The sequence below is a fragment of the Mustela nivalis genome (genome assembly GCF_964662115.1).
Source record: "Mustela nivalis genome assembly, chromosome: 11".
Classification (NCBI taxonomy): domain Eukaryota; kingdom Metazoa; phylum Chordata; class Mammalia; order Carnivora; family Mustelidae; genus Mustela; species Mustela nivalis.
The window spans coordinates 23,188,405-23,211,236 of record NC_139030.1 but is presented as its reverse complement, the minus strand read 5'-3'; the positions used below and the strand labels follow the sequence as shown (position 1 = coordinate 23,211,236).

Here is a 22,832-nt window from a genome sequence, read left to right as displayed (position 1 = left end):
AATTCAATTAACTTTATATTAAAAGGTCAATTAACTTGGCCATGATAGAGATTGTTTTTAATTACTTTTCCTTGTAGGGCTTCTCTTCTTGTCCAAGCACAAGTGACACTATCAAATGATAGTCTCACTGCCTGTTGGGTGCCTGAAATTCATATGCAGAACTCACTGGAAAAATTGTCTTGATTAAATGAATTTACTTTTATAATCCTTAGGACTCAGAATATCAATAAGCAATGATAGGATATTTTCACTTAAGCAATCTCTAAAATACTGTTCATGACAGTATCCTTCATTATTTGTCCTTGCTGGTTTTTATTTTCTTGGTAGAAGATAATAATAAACAAAAATTATTTTAAATAGTTAGCCCTCATTACATCATATCACAGTATATTGTATGAAAAATGAATAAATGACTACATTAAAAGCAAATGATTCTAATTCCATTAGAGGGCTCTTAGTTATCTTTGGGTTCACATGGGTCACAATTTAACTTACTCACATGTCACTAGAGCATTTATACTTGAGAAACCCGAGAGATCACCACTTGACACTATATAACATGTTGTAGTGTAGTGTTTACTTTTTACCAGGAAGTAACCAATACTAAGCTATCACTTAATCAAAATAATAAAAATCAAAAATATCACTTAATCAAAAATAATAAAAGAAACAAAGGAATAAAGAAAGGTATAAATATATAAGTAATATATATATAATTATACTTTACATATCAATATATTAACTCAGATCTCCAGGTGACCAGCAACTTAAAAATAAAACCAACACTACTCAAGAGTTATGAGGGGAAGTCTGCAAATGAAATTTTTTGTTTTATTTTTGAAGAGGGGACCAGCCTGTACCTTACAGGAGTGGTAACAATGTGCTTTATCTGTATAGTTCTCACTACAACCCTATGGGGTAGAATTCATTGTTTCCATTTTACTGAAGAGTAAACAGAAGCTCTAATGGCAGAGTCAGAAACTACACCCACATCAATCTGCCTTTTCAGACATCCATTTTCTCCTAGGATACATGCACAGATCTAAGAGTAGTGAGGCCATGAAGTGCTTGTAAAAGTGGGTTTGGGAGTGTTTTGGAGGGGAAGTTTGGCAACTGAATCCAAGGAAGGGAAAGGTTTTGGCCAGTGTAACACAAAGAGTGGGGCCATAAGAGTATAAATGAACTATGTCATTAAACATATTTTCCCCTTATATTGATAGTTTCTCAATGAAGGGAGCTGTGCACAGATTTACATTTTAGTGCATGCTTCTTTGTCTCCTCCTGGACCATTAACAGTTTGCAAACCAGCAAGCCGTCCACGACCACGCATAGGTGGCACAAGCGTAAGGAATATCCTGTGAAATTTTCCTTTACCCTGAACAATTAAATGATTTGGGATAAAAGTTACCTTTAAATTTACTCTATGTGTTTTTCCATTTATAAAAAAGTATTAAAAAGCCACTTCAGGGCACGTGGGTGGCTCCGTCAGGTAAGCATCTGCCTTCGGCTCAGGCCATGATTCCAGGGTCCTGGGATTGAGTCCCATATCAGGCTCTCTGCTCAGTGGGGAGTCTGCTTCTCCCTCTATAGCTCCCCCTGCTCAGGCTTGCACTCTCTCTCTCTCTCATTCCCTCTCTCTGTCAAATAAATAAAATCTTAAAAAAATAAATATTAAATGCTACATCTTATCCGTATTTCTATACTAATGAAGGCTTAAATCTCAAGTGTTACAAAATTATGAGGGCCTTTATTTTTTTTTTTAAGATTTTATTTATTCATTTATTTGACAGAGATCACAAGTAGGCAGAGAGGCAGGCGGAGAGAGAGGAGGAAGCAGGCCCCCTAGTGAGCAGAGAGGCTGACATGGGTCTTGATCCCAGGACTCTGGGATCATGACCTGAGCCAAAGGCAGAGGCTTTAACCCACTGAGCCACCCAGGTGCCCCTTATAGGGGCTTTAATCTTAGTTGAAATAATACTACTCTTACTAGTTTTAATAAGCCAATCTCCTCCAAAAGCAAAGAAAAATAGTTATCTTAAAGAACGAAAAATATTGCTATCAAACAGCACGGTGGTTGGAGTGAAATACAAATTTTAAAAATGTGTTATTCATACCTGCACCTCCGCCAATGCTTAGAATCTTAATTTCAGATTTTCTATCACCAATCCTGAAAAAAAAATTATGTCATTTAAGAAAAATGTGCTATGTGCTTTGTAAAATCTGATTATTGAATCTAGTTTAAGAGAATAAACTAAAATTATAATGAACAAATCTAGGTCAACATGAAAGGTCACACTCAGGTCAGTGGTTACACTGCTGTGTTTAGAAATCTTTAGAAAATATGTTCTACTCATTAATGACTTTGAACTGTGAGACTTTTGAAAAGAGCACTATAAACATTTCAGAGACAGGAAATGCTATTTGTTTAGAGATTGTATGGAGAAAAAAAACCAGATAAAGTGAGCCTTTGAGTCTAGTGATCTAATAAGCCATCCATTATAGTAGAAGGAAGGCTAAGGTGATTAATACTGTATATATGCTTTCTTCTTTCTTGATAACTTCCTTTCAATGAACAAATGTTTTTAAACATTTATTGTGTGTCCATATTTAGCATTAGGGATATAAAAGTGAATAAAACTCTGTTTTGTTCTTAAGTTAAAATGTGAGATAATACAATCCAGTATTAAGAAAAGGGAAAGATGGCAAAGTAGTAGGATCCTAAACTGATCTCCTCCCACAGACACACTGAGGCCACAATGACATATAATACAACTCACCCCAAAAACAACCTGAAGACTAGCAGAAGGAGATTTTACACAGCTAAAGACATAAAGAAGCCATATCAAGAAGGGTAGGAGGGGTGGACGTAGGGAGGACCCAAACCCTCAGCATGGCAACTACAGGCTGGAGGGGTATCAAAGGCAAGGAGATCCTTCCTAAGGTGTGAGGGGGTGAAGCCCCACCTGATGCACCCCGTGTTACAGGAACCTATACGAGGAAGACAAGCCTTCAGAAAATCTGGCTTTGAAAAATCAGCAGGAATTAACTCCAGGAGAGCCAGGCCATAGAAAACGGAGACTCTGCTCCTAAAAGGTCAGCACACAATATCACTCAATCAGAGACCCAGTACAGAGACAGAAGTTTGAAAAGTACCTGGACATGAAGGAAGAAATGTATTAACTAATCTCAGCGTTTGTGCTGGAGGGTAGAAGCTTTCTCCAGGAATGGAAGTTTTGGCAGGCCTCATTTTTCTTGCCCCTTTTCAGTCTAACTAGCTAGATGTTGGTAGTAGCCAATGTTGCCACTCTCCATCTACTGCTTGCTCTTCCTGGCAAACCCCTGCAGACCTGCCCCAGCAGGCAGCCCTTCAAAGCAGGTCCTACACCATCACACCCAGAAGACAACCCCACCTGGGACCAGTGCCCCACAAAAGTGATTTCTTCACTGAGGATACTAAGGGGCAGCCCCACCCACCAGCAAACCTGCAGTAATTGTGGCTAAGCCTCTCTGAAAGCTGTCTTGGGAGCTTACACCACTGACCAGCAAGTGCCCAGAAGCTATAGCTTGGTCTGTCAGCCATCCAAGCTATAGGCCATCTCTGGCCATCATTGTGCTCACAGTAGTTGCAATCTGATCACAGGAGGGTACAGAAAGCCCACACAAGGGACACCCCAGGAGCACCTGGTTCTGGCGAATGGAGGCACTGCATTACTGGGCCCCACGGAATGCCTTCTACATAAGACCACTACTTTCAAGACCATGAGATATAGCTGACCAACTAATGCACAGAAATAAACAGAGTATCAAAAAAAATTAGAAGACACAGGAATATGCTCCAAACAAAGAACAAGACAAAATATCAGAAAAAGAACTAAACAAAACAGATAAGCAGGTACCTGATGAAGAAATGAGAGTAATGTTTATAAAGGTGCTCACCAGATTTGGAAGAGGAGTGGATGAACTCTATGAGGACTTCAGTAAAAAGACAGAAAAATGGAAAAAAGAACCAATCAAAGCTAAAGAATACAATAACTGAAATGGAAAATATACTAGAGGGAATCAACAGCACATTAGAGGATGCAGAAGAACAGAGCAGCAATCTGGAAGTCAGGATAATGGAAAGCACCCAAGCTGAACAGCAAAAAGAAAAATTTTCAAAAAATGAGGATAGGTTAAGGGACCTCTGTACATCAGGAGTACTAACATTTGTATTATAGGGGTGCCAGAAGGAAAAGAAGGGGCATAAAACTTACTCAAAGAAATAATTGCTGAAAACTTCACCAACCTGTGGGAGGAAGCAGTTTCAGGAATAACAGAGAGCCCCAAACAAGATGAACCAGAGGAGGTCTACACCAAGATACATAATAGTTAAAATGCCAAAAACTAAAGATAAGATGAAAATCTTAAAAGCAGCAAGAGAAAAGAAAGCACTTATGTACAGAAGAAATCCCACAATGCTATAACCTGATTTTTTCACCAGAAGTTTTCCAGGTCAGAAGATAGTGGCAAGATGTATTCAATGTGCTGAAAGAAAAGCAGCCTACAACCAGGAGTATTCTACCTGTAAGATTAACATCCAGAATTGAAGGAGAGAGAGTTTCCCAAACAAACAGAAATTAAAGCAGTTCATCACTAAAGCAGACTCACAAGAAATGTTAAAGGGACTTCTTTATGTGGAAAAGAGAAAGCCATAACTAGAAATAAGAAAACTATGAAGGAAAAAAAATTCACTGGTAAAAATCAAATAAAGCTAGGATAAAGGGTAAAACATAAAAAGTAATGAAATAAATTCTATCTACAAAAATTAGTTAAGGATTACACAGAATAAAAAGTTGTAAAATATGATATTATATACATAAAACATGGAACAGAAGTAAAAATGTTTTTATTTTAGAATGTGTTTGAATTTAAGCAACCATAAATTTAATATAGACTGTTATATACATAAAATGTTATATGTGAACTTCATAGTAACCACACACACACACACACACACACACACACACACACCCCTATAGTAGATACACAAAAAGTAAAGAGAAAGGAATCCAAGCTTTACACTAAAGAAAGTAATCAAATCACCTGGCAATACAGCAAGAGCAAAACAAAAGAGAAGAGCTACAAAAACAATTATTAACAATTGTAAATATTTATTCACCCAACAGAGAGGCACCTACATATATAAATCAAATATTATCAGACATAAACAAGTAACAGTAATACAATAATAGTAGGGGACTTTCATCCCACTTACATCAATAGATAGACCATCCTGGCAGAAAATTAATAAGCAAACAGTGGCACATTTTTTTCAAGTGCACATAGACATTCTCTAAGACAGATCATATTAGCTTACAAAACTTGTATCAATAAACTTAAGAGAAGTGAAATTACATCAAACATCAGAAAAGATCACAATATGAAACTAGAAATCGATTATAAGGAAAAAGAGGGGAGGAAATGGAGGCTAAGCAGCACACTACTAAAAAAACCAATGAGTCAACTAAAAAATCAAAGAGAAAATTTTTAAAAAATACCTGGAGAAAAATAAAACTGGAAACACAGCAGTGCAAAATGTTTGGGATGCAACAAACGCAATTCTAAAAGGGAAGTTGATAGTGATACAGGTCTACCTAAGAAACAAGAAAAATCTCAAACAATCAAATCATACACCTAAAGGACTAGAAGAAGAATAAATGAAGCTTGAAGTTAGTAGAATGAAGGAAATAACAAATATCAGAGAGGAAATAAATGAAATCAAGACTTAAAAAACAATTAGAAAGATCAGTGAAACCAAGAGCTGGTTCTTTGAAAAGTTAAACAATTCATAAACCTTCAGTCAGATTCATTAAGAAAAGTGGAGAGAGGACTCAAATAAAATCATAAATGAAAGAGAAGTTACAACTGACACTACAGAAATACAAAGGATTATAAGAAATACTATGAAAAATTATATGCAAACAAATTATACACTGAGAAATAGAAGAAATGGATAAATTCCTAGAAAAATATAATCTTCTAAGACTGAATCAAGAATAAATAGAAAAATCTTAACAGGCAGATTACTATTGACAAAACTGAATCAGTAATTTTAAAACTTCCAACAAACAAAAGTCCAGGACTAGAGGGATTCACAGGAGAATTCTACCAAATATTTAAAGAAGAGTTAATACCTATTATTCCCCAAACTATTCCAAAAACTGGAAGAGGAAGTAATGCTTCCCAATTCATTCTGTGGGGCCAGCATTGCCCTCATACCAAAATGAAATAAAAATACTAATTTTTAAAAAAAATTACAGACCAGTATCCAACATAGATGCATAAATTCTCAACAAAATGGTAGCAAACCAAATTCAACAACACATTAAAAGGATCACTCGCCACAGTCAAATAGGATTGATACTGGGATACAAGGATGATTCAATATCTGCTAATCAATCAATGTGATATACCGCATTAACAAAAGGAAGGACAAAAAGCAAATGATCATCTCATTAGATGCAAAAAAGCATTTGACAAAATTGAACATCTATTAATGTTAAAAACTGTAAACAGAGTGGGCTTAAAGGAAACATACCTTAACATAACAAAGGCCATACAGGAAAAACCCACAGCTAGCATTATACTCTGGTGTAAAGTTGAAAGCTTTTCCTCTAAGGTCAGGAACAAGATAAGGATGTCCACTCTTACCACTTTTGTTCAACATAGTACTGAAGTCCTAGCCACAGCAAGCAGACAAGAAAAAGAAAAGACATCCATGTTATTAAGGAAAAAGTTAAACTGTCACTCTTTATAGATATGATATTTTATGTACAAAAACCTAAAGATGCACTAAAAAACTATTAGAGGTATGAAATCAATTCAGTAAAGTTGCACGATCCAAAATTAATAAAAATCTGTTCCATTTCTGTACATTAGTAACAAACTGGCAGAAAGAGAAATAAGAAAGCAATCCCAATTACAATTGTATTAAAAAAGAATAAAATATCTCAGAATAAATTTAAACAAGGAGGTGAAGCATTTATCCTCTGAAAACTATAAGACACTGATAAAAGAAATTAAAGGAACAGAAATAAATGAAAAGATATACCATGCTCATGGATTAGAAGAATTAAAATTGTTAAAATGTCCATATGACCTAAAGCAATATACAGATTTAATACAATTTCGCTCAAAATACCAATAGTGTTTTTCACAGAACTAGAACAGATAATCCTTAAATTTGTAAGTAACCACAAAAGACCTCAAATAGCCAAAGGAATCTTGAGAAAAAAACAACAAAGCTAGAGGTATCACAATCCCAGATTTCAAACTATATTTACAAAGTGATAATAATCAAAAGTATATGCTACTAGCACAAAAACAGACACATAGATCAATGGAATGGAATAGTAAGCCCAGAAATAAATGCATACTTATATTCTCAATTAACCTATGACAAACGATTCAAGAATATACAATGAGAGGGTTTCTGGGTGGCTTAGTTGATTAAGCATCTGACTCCTGGTTTAGTCATAATCTCATGGGTCATGAGATTTTGCTCCATGTCAGGTTCCATGCTCAGTGGAGAGTCTACTTGAAAGATTCTCTCTCTGCCATGCTCTCTCACTCTAAAACAAACAAATAAATCTTAAAATAGAACAAGTGAAGGACAGTCTCTTCAATAAATGTTACTGGGAAAACTGGATAGCTACATGCAAAAGAATGAAACTGGATCACATTCTCATACCATAAGGAAAAATAAACTCAAAATAGATTAAAGACCTGAATATAAGACATGAAACCATAAAAATCCTAAAAGAAAACATAGGCAGTAATCTCTTGGACATTAGCCTTCACAAGATATTTCCTCTGTCTCCTCAGATAAGGGAAACAAAAAGCAAAAATAAACAGTTGGGAGTACTTCAAACTAAAAGGCTTTTGCATGGCAAAGAAACCACTAACAAAACAAAAGGCAACCTAGTGAATGAGAGGAGATATTTGCCAATGACATATCCCATAAAGGGTTAACATCTAAAATATATAACGAATGCCTACAACTCAACAGAAAGAAAGAAAGAAGGAACGAAAGAAAGACAGACAGAAAGAAAGAAAGTCCAATTAAAAATCTTAGAGGACCTAAATAGACATTTTCCCAAGAGGCTATACAGATGACCAACAGACACATGAAAAGATGCTTAACATCACTAAATGTCAGGGCAGTGTAAATGAAAACCATAGTGAGATATTACTTCACAACAGTCAGAATGGGTAGTATCAAAAAGACAAAAAATAGCTAGTGTCAGTGAGGATGTGAAGAAAGGGGAATGCTGGTGCACTGCTGGTCAGAATGTAAAATGGTTCAGCCACTATGGAAAACAGTATGGAAAGAGTATGGAAAACAGATTCCTAAAAAATTAAGAATAAAAATACCACACAATTTAGCAATTCCACTTTTGGGTATTTACCCAAAGAGAAGGAAAACACTAAATAAAGATATACGCTCCCCTATGCTTACCATTATTTATAAAAGTCAAAATATGGAAGCAACCTAAGTAAGAATGGATGAATGGAGAAATATGTGATACATATACACAACGGAATATTACTCAGCCATCTAAAAAATGAGATCTTGCCATTTGTGACAACATAGATGGACTTAGAGGGTATTCTAAGTGAAATAAAGAAGATGGAGTAAGATAAATGCCTTATAATTTCACATATACATCAGATCTAAAAAACAAAACTAATAGGCATCATCAACAACAATAACAACAAGAAACAGAAGCAGACTCATAAATATAGAAAATACACGTGGTTGCCAGAGGGTGGGGAGTGAGGTGATGGGTGAAATAGGCATGGGGTTTAAAGGATACAAACATCCAGTTATAAAACAAATAAGCATGGGAATGCATGGGAATATAGTCAATAATACTGTAATAATTTATGGTGACAAGTGGTAATTATACTTATTGTTGTAAGCATTTTGTAATGTGTATGCTTGTGGAATCACTACATTGTGTACCTGAAACAATACTGTATATCAACTATACTTTGATTAAAACTAAAGAAAAAACTAGAGCTCAGTATATGGTTCTAGTACTGGAAATGGAATCGGTTGATTTACTGGGAGGTAGCAGTAGGACTTGCTTTTGATTGATGCTAATAAAAGGGAAAACGGTATTATGACTGTCGAATTTCCAGCTTGGGTGACTGCATATGGTGAAAAAAAAGAAGCTGGAGAATATAGTTTGAAGGCAAGTTTGTGTTTTGTCAGGGTGCTTTGTTTTTTGTTTTCTCTTTTTAATTGGAATTCTACAAACATTTCGATATGCAAAATTTAAGTTGAGTGGGAGACAGATTGGGCCAATGATGTATTCTGGAAAGTTAGCATCATAAAGTTATGGTCTAACTAGGAGACTGGATTCTACCACCCAAGCATACTGCAAAGAATTAGACAAGTAGTAGGATAATGATGTAATGCCAACTTTTAAAAGTCACTGGTTTATGGGGAACACACAAAGGGGGCAAAGAAGAAAACAGTAAAGCTCAGAGAGGATAGAATCAGAGAAAGAGAAAGCCATTAGTAGTGTTAACAGTAGCAGAGTGTACTACCAAAAAATAAAGAGGAATCATCTCCATTGAATTTGGCAATACGAGTATCTTTGATAATAGTTTTAAAAAGAATGTTGAAGGCAGAAGTCAGATGGCAGTGAGATTAAAAGTGAGCTGAATAAAGAGAAATAAGATCTAGAGATTGTTGTACTATAATGAAAGGGTGAGAATGGAAAGGGAAAACAGGAACCGGGAGTGGTATTTATGTGGACTCTAGCTTTGCAGCTGCTTTTTTTCCCCTGATGTGAGAGAGCCTGGACAGAGTAGTAGAACAAAAACAGATTGAAGCCAAGTTCACAAAGGATAGATTCAAGGACACCTATGAATGAATTGCCTTCCTTAGTTCTAATTATCTTCCCACTCATGATCATAGTCCTAATACACCCATCCCTATCTATGGGCTTGGTTAATTCTTAAAACTGCTTTATATCTGGAGATAGCATAGTGAAGCCATGGAGCACAGCACCAAGGTTGAAGCCATGGCCTACTGACATATTACCTTAAGCAAGTTATTTAATTTCTCTGCATCTTTACTACCTATGAAATAGGATAATAATACCACCTACTGTATAGAATTGTAAGTAATAGTATCTAGTTTAAGGAACAGCTGTGGGGATTAAGTGATTTAATTCACGTAAATCTCTTAGAAATGTGTCTGCACATGACAAGCACTCAACATGTAATAGGAATTGTTATTGCTAATCGTTCAGCAATTGTCAAGCAATTGTCCAGCCACAACTAAGTGATTTCACTCTTTGAATCTTCACAGTTTTTCTATGAATTAGACACTACAATGAACCTATTTCACACATTATGATGAATAATTATTGAAAACTTACCATTTTCCAGCCAGGGATCTAACTGTATAACATATAGGGGTGCCTGGGTGGCTCAGTCATTAAGTGTCTGCCTTCGGCTCAGGTCATGATTCCACAGTCCTGGGACTGAGCCTGGCATTGGGCTCCCTGTGCAGCAGGAAGCCTGCTTCTCCCTCTCCCATTCTCCCTGCTTGTGTTCCCTCTCTCACCGAGTCTCTTTCTATCAAATAAATAAGTAAAATATTTTTTAAAAATAATAAATGTATAACATATAACAACAGCAACACAATTTATTATTTACAGCAATATACTGGAACTCTCCCCACCCCACACTTTGCATCCAGATGGGGATTGTTTCTCCAAGGAAACAAACCATCTTAATGAATAAACTTACAATACTGACCTCCGAGAATCTCTCAGTAAACAACTGAATTCACATCCAATTCCTACAGTGAGTCACCCACTCAAACTTCACTTACATACACAAAAAGGATCTGAACACTTTTTTTAGTGTCTCACTATTGATTGGAGGGATAATCAAATCACATCAGGTAGCTAGGAAGTTCCCCTAATATGAGAGGGACCAAAAGAAACAGAAAAAGAGCACTCAGAAGAAATATGCAGAGAGCACAGGAAAATTTTATAATAGATAAAAAAGGTATTACACCTGTGAAAGATGAACAGGCTATAAAAAAGAAAACTTTTGAAAATTAAAACTATAATAGTAAAAAAATTAATAGAAGGACTATAAGATAAAATTGTAAAAATTGGATATGTAAGAAAATTAGGGAATTAATTCAGGAGGTCTGGTGTTTGATGAATATAATATCCAGAAAGAAAATCAGAGAGAAGGGATGATAAAATAATACCAAATTTCCCTGAGATGAAAGATCAAAATCTTGATTGAAGTGGCCCAGGGACTACCCACAAAAATGTGTGAAAAAGGAATGCCTGGGTGGCTCAGTCGGTTAAGCCTCTGCCTTCAGCTCAGCTCATGACCCCAGGGTCCTGGGATCGAGTCCTGATTTGGAATCCCTGTTCAGTGGGGAGTCTGCTTCTCCCTCTGCCTGCTGCTCCGCCTGCTGTCCTCTCTCTCTGACAAATAAAATCTTAAAAATAAAATGTGTGAAAAAGTCCCACACTACAACTCATCTTAAAATTTTAGAATACTAGACAGAACATCCTTAAAACGACTAAGTAGGGAAAACAAAAACAAAACAAAACAGAAAGGTCACAAGCCAAAGAAGAACAATTTGAAGGACATTGGATTTCTCAATAGAAACTCTAGTTGCTAAAAGAAAATGAAAAAATACCTTTAAATTTCTGATATAACATTTCAGGATAGCAATTGCTATCTAATAAAGATGACCATAGATTGAAGTTACTTTTAAACATAACAAAATCTCAAAGAAGTTTACTTTTCATGCACTCTTTCTGGGGAAGCCTTAAACAACAAGAAGAAGAAGTGGCGGGGAGGGGTAGGACAAAGTCGAGGATGATAAAAGTCTAAAGAAATCAAGAAAAGAATGACATGAGAACCAGAATCAGGGTATTCAGTACTGCAGAGAGGAGAAGAGAATTTCTAGAAGGTGAACTAAATTCTATCAATAATTGTATGGCAGATCACCAGCAAATCACCAGAGTGGAAAAGATGAACAGAGTTCCAGAAAAGATGTTCCCATGGGGAAAAATTAACGATGACTTGATTTGTTGGATTTTATTGAGAGAAAATTAATCCTTCTGCTTGGGGTACAAGTAGTGACAGGTACATTGAAAACCAAGAAAAGAAACTAAAATCAAAACAATAGTTAACTCTAGGAAAAAAGCAAAAAGTACCTGAAAGGAAATGTGATTGTAGTATAATGTATCATTCAATTATGTATAATAGGTACATAGGCAAAATGATATAAACATTCAAATTATTGAACCCAAAATTTTGACATAAATATACTGACATGATAGGGAAAGAAATGTATGTGTTGATTTAGCTATTTTAATACAGTAAAATTAAGAAAAAGAAGAATAACATGTTATTTAGAATTAGGAAAGAAAATTTCATAAGAAACAACTAAAATACTTCAAAATGTTGAAAGTGGTTGCTTCTGAGAGGGGAGTAAATAGGGCTAGGAACCAGGTTTTTGTTTTTTTACCACTGCAGTGCTCATTTGGTTATGCTTTTGAAAGTTCTTCAGTCTTTCACAGATTCTACATTCAGTATTTCCAAACAGACTGTGGACACCATGAAGATAGGGTCATCATTCATTATGTTATATCCATTCACGGTGCCTCTTCGAACCACTGATGACTAAAGAAAACCAAGGGTCTGGATAAGCTACAGATATGAACACAGACCTTTAATACTGCAAAAGAATTCAGAAATTAGCTTATAATCTTTAATTTTGAAATGAACAAAAAGACCCAAAGAAGTAAATTATTAGTTCCTAGATAAGAAGTTACCTGTATTTGAGGTTGCTTTGATTTTGGCATCATTGTTCTAATACTTAACTAATTTTTAATAAATTATATAACACTCTATTTAAAAAAAATTAAAACTGAACCATGGAGAATATAAAGGGAAATGGAATTTCACACACATCCAACAATGCCTGCTTTCATCAGGCAGAGGTACTGTCCTGGTGAAAGAATTTCAGGCCTACAATAGAGAAATCCAGCAAAAGATTATCAGTTTTCTTTGCTTTTGCAAATTGGATCCACAGTCAGTCATTTCTTCCAGTTTTCTATCATTATTTCCTGAAGCAGAGTAAGTTACAGCAGTCCACCCCCAGATAGGTGATTTGATTATCTTTAGCATGTGGAATCTTTTACTCTCATAATGCTTATCAGCTCTGGCACAAATTGAACACATTAATCACCCAAAAAAAAAAAAAAAAAAAGTCTGCAAGAAGGATAGGAACTGGTGAATTTCACTGATAATGGGAAAATGCCTTTTTTTTTTTTTTTTTTTTTAAAGAACCACATTGCTAATATTAAGTTGAAAGGAAAAGACGGGGTTTTTTTTTTTTTTTTTTGGTTTTTTTGTTGTTGTTGTTGTTTTTGTTTTTGTTTTTGTTTTTTGAGAATGATAACTGTAAGAATGGATAAGGAAGTGAATTTAAATGGATATTCGGAGAACCCAGAAGCACCCTTTCCTCAATCCACTGGGGTAAACAGTATTTGGTAACTATTTATATTTTATTCTAATCAAAAGAATACTAAATTCTGCATTTGGTACGTTTTTGAAACGCGAAATCTGGAGGACTGAAAAATCTGAGCTCAAAGATTTGCCTCTTTTCCCAAACGAACATGGTTGTATGCCTTCAAATGGTTAACGCTTATCTCCGCGCAGCTGGAAATCCTGCACAAATCGGAGCCTTTGAACATAGAAAGCGAGCATCTAACTAAAGCACTGCAGGAGAAGGGGCGCAGGGGTGGGGGTGGGGGCGAGGAGGGCTGGGTGGAAGCTGCTATCAGTAGCTCCTTCTTATCCCCGCGCCCAGCCTGCAGGGCTGGGCTCGACCCATCTATCATTGCACACCAGGAGCCGGAGGCTTGTCTTTTTGACAAAAACGTCCTTTTTTGTTACCTTGCTATTATTCCTGGCAGCTTCTTGTCCATGAATTCCTGCATGCACTGGTGTTCCGTGGAACTGTTGAGAAACCTCCGAAAAGATTCAACGTATCTGTTGTGGTCAGAAAACAAGCTCCTCATGGAAGATGCCATGTTTGCTTTTCTGATGGAAGACAGAGAAGGAAGTTTAACTTCCCCTCCTTTTCTTCCCAGTTCCTTATTTCTTCTCCTCAACAGAACCCTTTCCCTCCTACCCTCCCTCCCCCACAAAAAAAAAAAAAAAGAAAAAACAAAAAAAGGAGAACAAAAACAAAACAAATAAACAAAACAAAAAAAAAAAACCCAAAACAAAAACAAAACAACACAAGACAAAACCCACCAAAACCTGCTTTGAATTTAACAGGCACTGAAGGCTGGTGTGCAAATCTCATTATTACGTCAGTCATTTGTACAGGACTTTGGCTGCTACTTTAACCCTTACACTGTTGTTTTGTAAGAAAGGGAGGTGGGAAAGTAAAGCAATAAATCCACTGCTACAACTTGTTTGTTAACGCTTCAAGTTCAGAAAGTCGAAAACACAGACTGGATTCTAATAATATCCTGTCTGTGAGCAGCTGCCAGACATAAATTCCAAGTGGGACAGTGGCGGCTTTAAGGGCAAAAGGCGACAAGCACAGGGATAAACACCCATGGAAAGAGCTAAAGACCATTTTCAGAAATCTTCCCGGGTTGAAATCTTTGACAGATTTCCTCCTCCTAGCTCCGGTCCGAGCTTTCTATAGGAGAATTTCTTGCCTTCCCCCTGCTCAGTACTTGAACGTTACACTCCTGCACTGCCTTTCTTCCAATGCTGTTGTGATTCAGGAAGTCTCTTTAGCATAAACCATGGGGAAGGAACTATTAACCAGTAGGTCTGAGAAGCCTGCTGGAGGCAGTGAAGGGAATGAGAAATCACTCTCTGGGTACAAATGCAGGAGAAAGGGTAAAGCCAGCCAAGTCTGTAGGAATTCCCCAAGTGCTTCTGAGCATTGGATCTTACCTAGGGTTGGATGAGCTTCGGGTGGCCCAGCGTTGTCACCAAAGACGCAAAGTGTTAGAATATCCACATGCTGGACTTTTTACCCAGGATAGGTATTTAAAAAGACCACTCCCAGGGCACCTGGGTGACTCAGTCAGTTAAGTGTCTTCCCTCAGGTCATGATCCCAAGGTCCTGGAAACCAGCCCAGAATCAGACTCCTTGTTTAGTAGGGAATCTACTTCCCCTATCTCCCTTGGCTCCCCTCTCCTCTTCCCTGATTGTGCGCGCTCTCTCTCTCACACTGTCTCAAAATAAATGAATAAAATCTTTAAAAAAAAGAAAGAAAGAAAGAAAGAAAGAAAAAAGAAAATCACTCCTCCAGCTTAGGATGTTAATAACAGTATCTATCTCAGGAAAGGTTTTAAGAATTAATGAGTTAGTTCCTATACATCTCTTAGAAGTGTGTCTGCCTAAGCCATTCCCATGCTCTGATTAAGTTCCAAAACTGCCCTCCAAGCATTCAACACTCCCAAGCCCTCTTTTATAAGCACTTCATGGTCACACTACTCTTGGAGCTGTGCCTTTACCTGGAGAAAATGGGAAATCTGGAAAAGCAGATTGATGTGGGTGTAGTGTGAAACTGTGTGACCTTGGCTGAGACAGAAGCTTCTGTTTGCTCATCAGTAAAATGGGAACAATGAATTAAATCTCGTGGGGTTGTAGTGAGAGTTCTCCTGGATTCTTTTATATCATGATTAGCACATTGTTACTGCTCATGTAAGGGGCAGGCCAGTCCCCTCTGTAATAAGAAAACAACAAGAGTTGCCGTTTTACTTACAGACACTGAAAGCTGAGTTTCATATCCTTTTTCCATGTCATGAAATACTATTCTTCTTTGGATTTTCTCCAGTCATTGAAAAAAGTAACAGTTATTCTTAGCTCATGGGCTGGATGAAAAACAAGATGCTGGGCTGGATTTGGCCCACCGGCCCTAACTTAGCTCCTGGGACTGCATATAGACAGACAGACATATGCTCTTTAACTCGTGCGTCTATCCACCCAGCCTGGTTCTTCCTCAGACCGACTCTCACAAGCTTCTGGTTCTTCATTACGATCTCCCACTCTTCCCTTTAGAGCTAATCCAAGTGGTTCATTCACATATTCATCTCCTGAACAAATATTTAGTAAGGGTATACTGCGTGATACTCGGTTGTGAAGAAATGGCATTGACCTTACCTTCAAAAGTTCCTACCAAAACCTACTTCTAACTAAAGCTCACTCTTCCCCTAAGACTATCACCTGGCCCATTGCCAAATCTTCCTCAACAGTCTGTTCTTCATTCATTTCTCATTTGGGATTTCTTCCCTCTTATTGCCTCTATCCTACTTGAGATTCTCCTTTTTTTTAACCTACTGCGCCATTTCCATACTGACCTCCTGATCTTAGGAGTCACACAGATCCTAGCCAATTGTATTGCCACTGCCAAATTCAGTCTTCTAAAGCACAGTAATGATAAAGCCACTCCTCTCCCCTCACATGTGTACTATATCTCCACCATTACCCAAGTTAAGTCTAAAGCTCATTCTTTGACTCTCCCACCCCAAATCATCCAGGCTTGTGTTTCATTTTCCTTTAAGCCTTGCTAATGCATGCCTTCAAACTGTGCTACTTCTCTGGATATATCCCCGTGCTTTCCTGCCCACAGCTTCTCCATGCAGTAGCCCCTCTTTGACTAATGCCCTGCTTCTCCTTTTACCCTGCCCACCAAAAATGTTCCCACTCCTCACGTGCTACCACTTCCATGAAGCCTTCCATATTTGCCTCGAAAGGCTTAGGTGTTTCTTTTTGTTTGTGTGTTTTTTTGTGTGTGTGTGTGTTTTTGTGTTTGTGTGTGTGTGTGTGTGTGTGTTTGTTTGTTTAGTGCTCTTAATTTCAGGCCCTCTTACAACTTTGACGGCATTTGTTCTTGTGTTATGGTATGTTAATGCACCTGCCTTCTCTCCCCCGCAAGTCACTATGTGATTGCCAGCTAATAAAGACGGACTGAGTCACAACTGTGCACAATAGTTCAGTTATTTTTAAAAGATTAAAATTTTGCTTGATCACTTTCAGTATTGAGATACTCTCCACTGTCAGATAGTCTTCATCCTTTACATGACTGGTTCTGACTGTTAATAATAAAACTGTAATTCCACTTACTGAGTTCTTATTATGGGCCCAGAGTTATATGGGTCTTTTCTAGTTTAGTGTAGGATTTTTACTTTGTAGTAGCTCTGTGGGCTTGCCTATTTGACAGATGAGAAAACTGAGATCCCAAGAGGTTGGGTCCTTTCCCCAAGGATGCCTAGTAAGGAAGGGGCAGGACTGGGAATATAATTCTCCTTTGTCAGATACCCAAACCAGTGCTGTCACAAACTCTATGTTCAGCCCAAATCTGCCTCCTTATAACTTATACATGGTATTCCTGTGTCTGGCTACTTAATCTACATGGAATGATTCTAATTTCTTCCCTGTACAACACCTATTGAAAAATTTGAAGTTGGCTCATAGGATAGCCCTACTCCTAAAGGTATCTCTTTCCTAATTCCATAATGCTTAGTTTATTTGGACTGCTATCACAAAAATGTTACACACTAAGTAGCTTAAAAAGCAAGCATTTATTTTTCAGAACTCTGCATATTTGAGTCTATGTGTGTGTTTCTCATATTTGACATTCTAGTCAAAATCTACAGATGCTGGCAGATTCGGGATATGGGGAAGGCTCATTTTCTTGTTCTTAAGCAGACATCTTCTAACTGCCTCTTCACATGTCAGAAAGGACAGGAAGTTCTCTGGAATCTTTTATAAGGGCACCAATCCTGTTCATGAGGCTTCTATACTCATAACCTAATCACTTTTTAAAGGCCCTCACCTCCCAATACCACAATGTTGGTGGTTAATATTTCAACATATGATTTGGTGAGTACTCAGATACTTGGTCCATGACAGGACCAATTATTTCCATGACTAATGGAAATGGAAATTAGTCCATGACTAATTATTTCATTTCCACTATAGCTTTATATAATCCATTATGCTAGTTTCTTCCTTTGGACATACTAGTTTGTCAGGGATTCTTTAAAAAATTGGTGTCTGCAAATAAACACAATATTCCAAAAATTGTCTAACTGATACAGATTGTTAGGGTCCAGGTTAGACTAAACTAATATTTCTCAATGATGTTCTGCCCAACCCAAGTTCTTTCAGATGTAACTTACTGTTTTACAAAAACAAAACAAAACAAAACAAAAAAACAAAGGGTTCAGTAGATTTATCTGATAGTTATAATGCATACTAACATATTAAAACCTAATATTCATAAAACCTTTGCCACATGCCCTGTTGAAATGCAGATATGCCATGTCTGTGGCATTTTGGCATTTCTCTGATTAGTCTTTCAGCCCCTCCACAAAAAGGAAAATCTTGTTGCTTTCAGTGTGACTTGCACTTGACTTAATGCTGGTTTCAGCAATCACAACTTCCTTTCTACAATTACAAATAGACTATCTGCTTCATAATCCATAATGAATCTGGAATGTCCCTGGGGATTAAAACATCTAGCAGGCTGGTTGGAATTACTAAATTTTATGAATCCTCTTTTCCCCTCTTTCTTAAAAATTGGGGCAACAGTCTAGCAATCTATCATTTGCTGTGACTTCTCAAAGGTTACTGACAATAACATCATTTTTGCTCTTATAAATTATTTCAGTGCATTGGGATGTGATTCTTCTAGGCTTTGAAAGATTGTCGTAGTTAGAATTCTTAGATGTTCTCATCCCTCTTTGGGGCTTCTGTCCTCTATTACTTACGATATATTACGCTGTTACTGTGTCAAAGTGCCTTTCACACATTATCTCATAATACTCTTAATCCTCTGGGAATGGAACGATTGATATCATTAAGCAAGACTCAGAACAAATAAGTTGTATGAAATCATGTAACGCATGAGAAAAGAATCTGGATTCAAATTCATTTTGTTTAACGTCATGGACCATTTCTTAAAAAATTATATCACACTATTTCTTACCACTCTGTACCTTTTCAACTTGATTATTTTCCATGTTAGAGAACTCTGGAACAATGACAACAAAAAGGTAGAGTAATTCTGTATTCTTCCTGTCATCAAGTAATATAATATTATCCATGCTAGGTCAACAAGCAAACGGTATCCCTTATTTACTTTTTTAAAATTTTTTTAAATTTTTTATTTGAGTATTGCTGATATGCAATGTTACATTAGTTTTAGGTGTACAGCATAGTGATTTGACAAGTTTATACATTATGCTGTGTTCACCACAAGTGTAGCTACCATCTGTCCTGATATATCACTATTAATGGAGGATAGTAGCAAGTAAGGCAGGCAGGAGCAAAGGACCCCCATCCTAAGAGGAAACTACCTTTAAAAGGAAAAGGAACCTGTCCTGTTACTCTACATCATTCTGGAAGGATACCTCCTCCTTTTCCCACGTGAACAACTACCTGATAGGTAGATAAGCAGTGGACAAAAACTGAATTGGGTGACAGGTACAGGGAGATTTAATCAGATTAAAACAGCCTGCCAACATTCTCCTAAAAACCCTTAGACTTAGAAGCCCTAATGAGAACCATCTCAGGCCCCCGCCCTCTTCAGGAGCTTTGTACTATCTCTTCGTAAACTTTGCTGCCCACCACTCTTCTCCTGGTCTATCTCTTCATTCTCCGAAGCCACCTGACCAAGAACCACAGGCAGCGAAGGAAAAGAAATCCTGAAACACTGTGACAATATCATTGACTATATTCCTTATGGTGTGCATTTGATTCCTGTGACTTATTCTTGCCAAACTGGAAGCATGTATCTCCCCCTTCCCTTCACCTATTTTTTCAAACTCCACACCCCTCCCTTCTGGAAACTGTCAGTTAGTTCTCTGTGTTTATGAGTATGATTCTGCTTTTTGCTTATTTCCCTTTATTCGTATGGCTTTGTATGTGCTATATCAAAAAACAAACAAATAAAAGAGGAAGAAACAGTAGCAAAATGGCAATGGTGTGAAAATGTTTGGGTTTGGGAACAATCAGTAAAGAAGAATTCCTGAGTTATCTTTGGTGCAAAAAGTGTGGTTTTACTAAAGAATGGGGACAGGGTCCATGGGCAGAAAGAATTGCCCTGAGGCCAGGAGGAGTGGCTGATTATATACTTTCAAGTTAGGAGGCAGTTAGGGATAGCACAGTCTCTAAGGAATTTGAAAACAAGGTTTCTAGGATCTTGAGGAGCTAGCTATCGTTAGGATAAGGTCATTTACTACTGTCTTGTAAAACCTTACAGTCCTGAGACCCTTCAGAGATATATCAGTGGGTCATATATTTGGGGGATGATTACAAATATTTATCTTGTGGGGACAGAGAGGAAGGAAGGTTCCAAAGATATTTTTAATAGAATTCTGGAGGCTGGGCTAGTGTCAAGCTGAAGTTGCCTTTTGCTTTTAGCTAGGTATTACCCTCGAAGTAGCTAAGCTCCACGAGGAAGATTACTTGAGATAGCTCAAGTACTTGTCAATGGACTGGAAGGGAAATTTATTTTTTTTTTCCTTTGTTCTCCACATCATTCTCCCCTGAATAATTTTGACCCTTAAATCTTCAAGGTTGCTGAAAGTGGAAGGTCTCATCTTCTAGAACTTCTTCCTGCTGAATAGGGGCATAGAGATGTCCCTGCCTATGGGTCAACATTGATCAGTCAGGGACTTATATGTATAGGAGTTATGAAAGAGAGGCGGCTGAATCCAAGGGAGACCACATATATAAAATTTCCCTCAGTACAAAGGATCACCTGTTGGTTTGAAGATGTGGCAGTGATGGAGTCTGAGCACCAGGTGGAGAAACAGGGGAGAAAACAGCAAACCATGATTAGAGTAACAAAAAGAAAAAGAAAAACAAATCAGAGTCAGTTGACAAAAATCCTCTTCCAATCTAGGAGTTTAAACAATCACTAAAGGAAAAAGAGAGATTATTTAAAACACCTACCCACCTTTGGGTATTCATAGAATCCTGGCACATGTTTATGGTCATCTGAGGTATATACACAACACTTTGTTTTCATAAAGCATAGGTTCCTCCTTGAGCTGGAGTCAGGATATCAGGGATCATTTGGTTTTGGAGGGTCACCTTCTGAATTTGTGCATGACTATATGTCTAGCTTAGTTCAAGGTAGTCACTGTATACCTGGCTAAGGCCTCTATTTGCAGTTTTATATCATAAAAGGCAGCTCCTGGGACAAATAGAGCTAAGGGATAAAACCATTTGATGTTTAGCCTTAACAATATCCTAATTATGAGGATTCACTGGCAAGTGAGAGAACACTTATCTGGGTATATGGGTATCCCTAAGTATAATACCCAATACAATAATAAAGAAAGAGGGTTGTCCATTATTTACACAAATCCATAGTTAATCTTATGGAGTGGTTGTCTTTTGGATTTTAAGGAGTGATTTTGTTATTCAAGCCACACAGAATTGGTCAAGGTGATACTTGAGTTACACAATTATTGGGGAGAAAATTCATCCCATTTTTTCAGTTGCTCAAATAGTCATATGCTCATGGGCTCATGTGACTATCCCCACAAAATAACAAACATGAAAACTGTCTATACATGAACTATCATGGCAATCTCTCTGAAATTTACCTCAAGTTGTCTAGCTTAGGCAAGCAACCAATACTCAAAGTTAATCAGAACTAGAATTTAACATCCTTAAAATGCATTACTGAAACATAATTTTTCTCTCTAGAATCACCCTTATTTCCAGAGATAGACAAATTGAAACAAATCTGCTTGTAAAATAAGTCCTATTTTTAACATAGTTGGCCTAATTAGTTACATGAGCTCAGTGAGAATTGTAATTGGCCATATAGAACTTTCAAAATTTGCTTTGCTGGAACTCTTCATAAGGGATCTAGATTGAACTTTTAGTAGTGTCTTTAGGCCAGAAACCAAGCTAAATACTTGCCATGAGATATGACTGCAATACCTGTAGATTTGGGTGAATTCATCTTCTCAAGGTTCCCAAAGCATCCTGACATTCCTGCACCTGCCAGGAAGTGACATTCTTTCTTTACCTGGTAAGGCTGCTGGGAACTTGGTAAGCAAAGTATCAGGCCAAGATATCTGAAGGTCTTTGTGGCTCTGTTTTGTTTCACAAATTCAACCTCAATTCCTTAAAGCTGTCTGGTCATATCTGAGTCTATGTGTGTGTTTCTCATATATGACATTCCAGTCAAACCTTGGTAAAATAACCAATTTCTCCAATAGTGTCCTATTACAAGAAGAACAGATTCTTATTGTACTTATGCAAACAACTATGATTGCCATAAAAGAAAGAATACTTACAGAGACTTTTTGAACTTCAGAGGATTCAGGTAGAGAGAAATGTTTAACACTTTAATTCATTCAAGGAATATTTTATCACATTTCTGTAAGTCATAGATATCTTAAGAGAAAGTCTCTTTAATCTGGAAAAACAAACATTAGAGAACCAGCAGTGTTTCAAACAAGAGTCACAAAACTATAATCCTCTTCTTTGGTTCATTTAGTCCCATGTTACTAATTCTTACTCAGTTTGAATGTAGCTTTTTATTTAGTTCTGAAATTCTTACCCATTTCTTCGAATTTTAGGATCTCAAAGATGCCAAATACCTGTATTTTCCTAAAGTCCTTTTAATGAATCTTCTTAAAGATGAAGCACATTTCACAAGAGCATCAGAACAGTCATAAATAACAAAAACTTAGAAATGGACACTGTTAATGATCTGATATAGAGTTCATTA

The 22,832-nt window shown here is 37.0% G+C and overlaps 1 protein-coding gene across 6 annotated transcripts in view; it reads right to left on the bottom strand.

The window, feature by feature from the left end:
- The window catches only part of HNMT (histamine N-methyltransferase), a 51,212-nt gene extending 29,121 nt beyond the window's left edge, over window positions 1–22,091 (bottom strand). The window contains exons 1-4 of one of the 6 annotated variants that reach the window (XM_082689347.1): window positions 22,037–22,091; window positions 20,841–20,872; window positions 13,996–14,142; window positions 2,115–2,167 (exon numbers count right to left, since the gene is read on the bottom strand). In XM_082689347.1, coding sequence (XP_082545473.1) covers window positions 2,115–2,167; window positions 13,996–14,132 — 190 coding nt within the window. In that variant the 5' untranslated portion in view covers window positions 14,133–14,142; window positions 20,841–20,872; window positions 22,037–22,091. Of the gene's footprint in view, window positions 1–2,114; window positions 2,168–6,577; window positions 6,681–13,995; window positions 14,143–14,358; window positions 14,765–15,018; window positions 15,145–20,840; window positions 20,873–22,036 lie in introns of those variants that run through there. The other 5 variants (XM_082689345.1, XM_082689346.1, XM_082689344.1 and 2 more) reach the window with 5 other exon arrangements.
- Window positions 22,092–22,832: the final 741 nt, after the last annotated feature.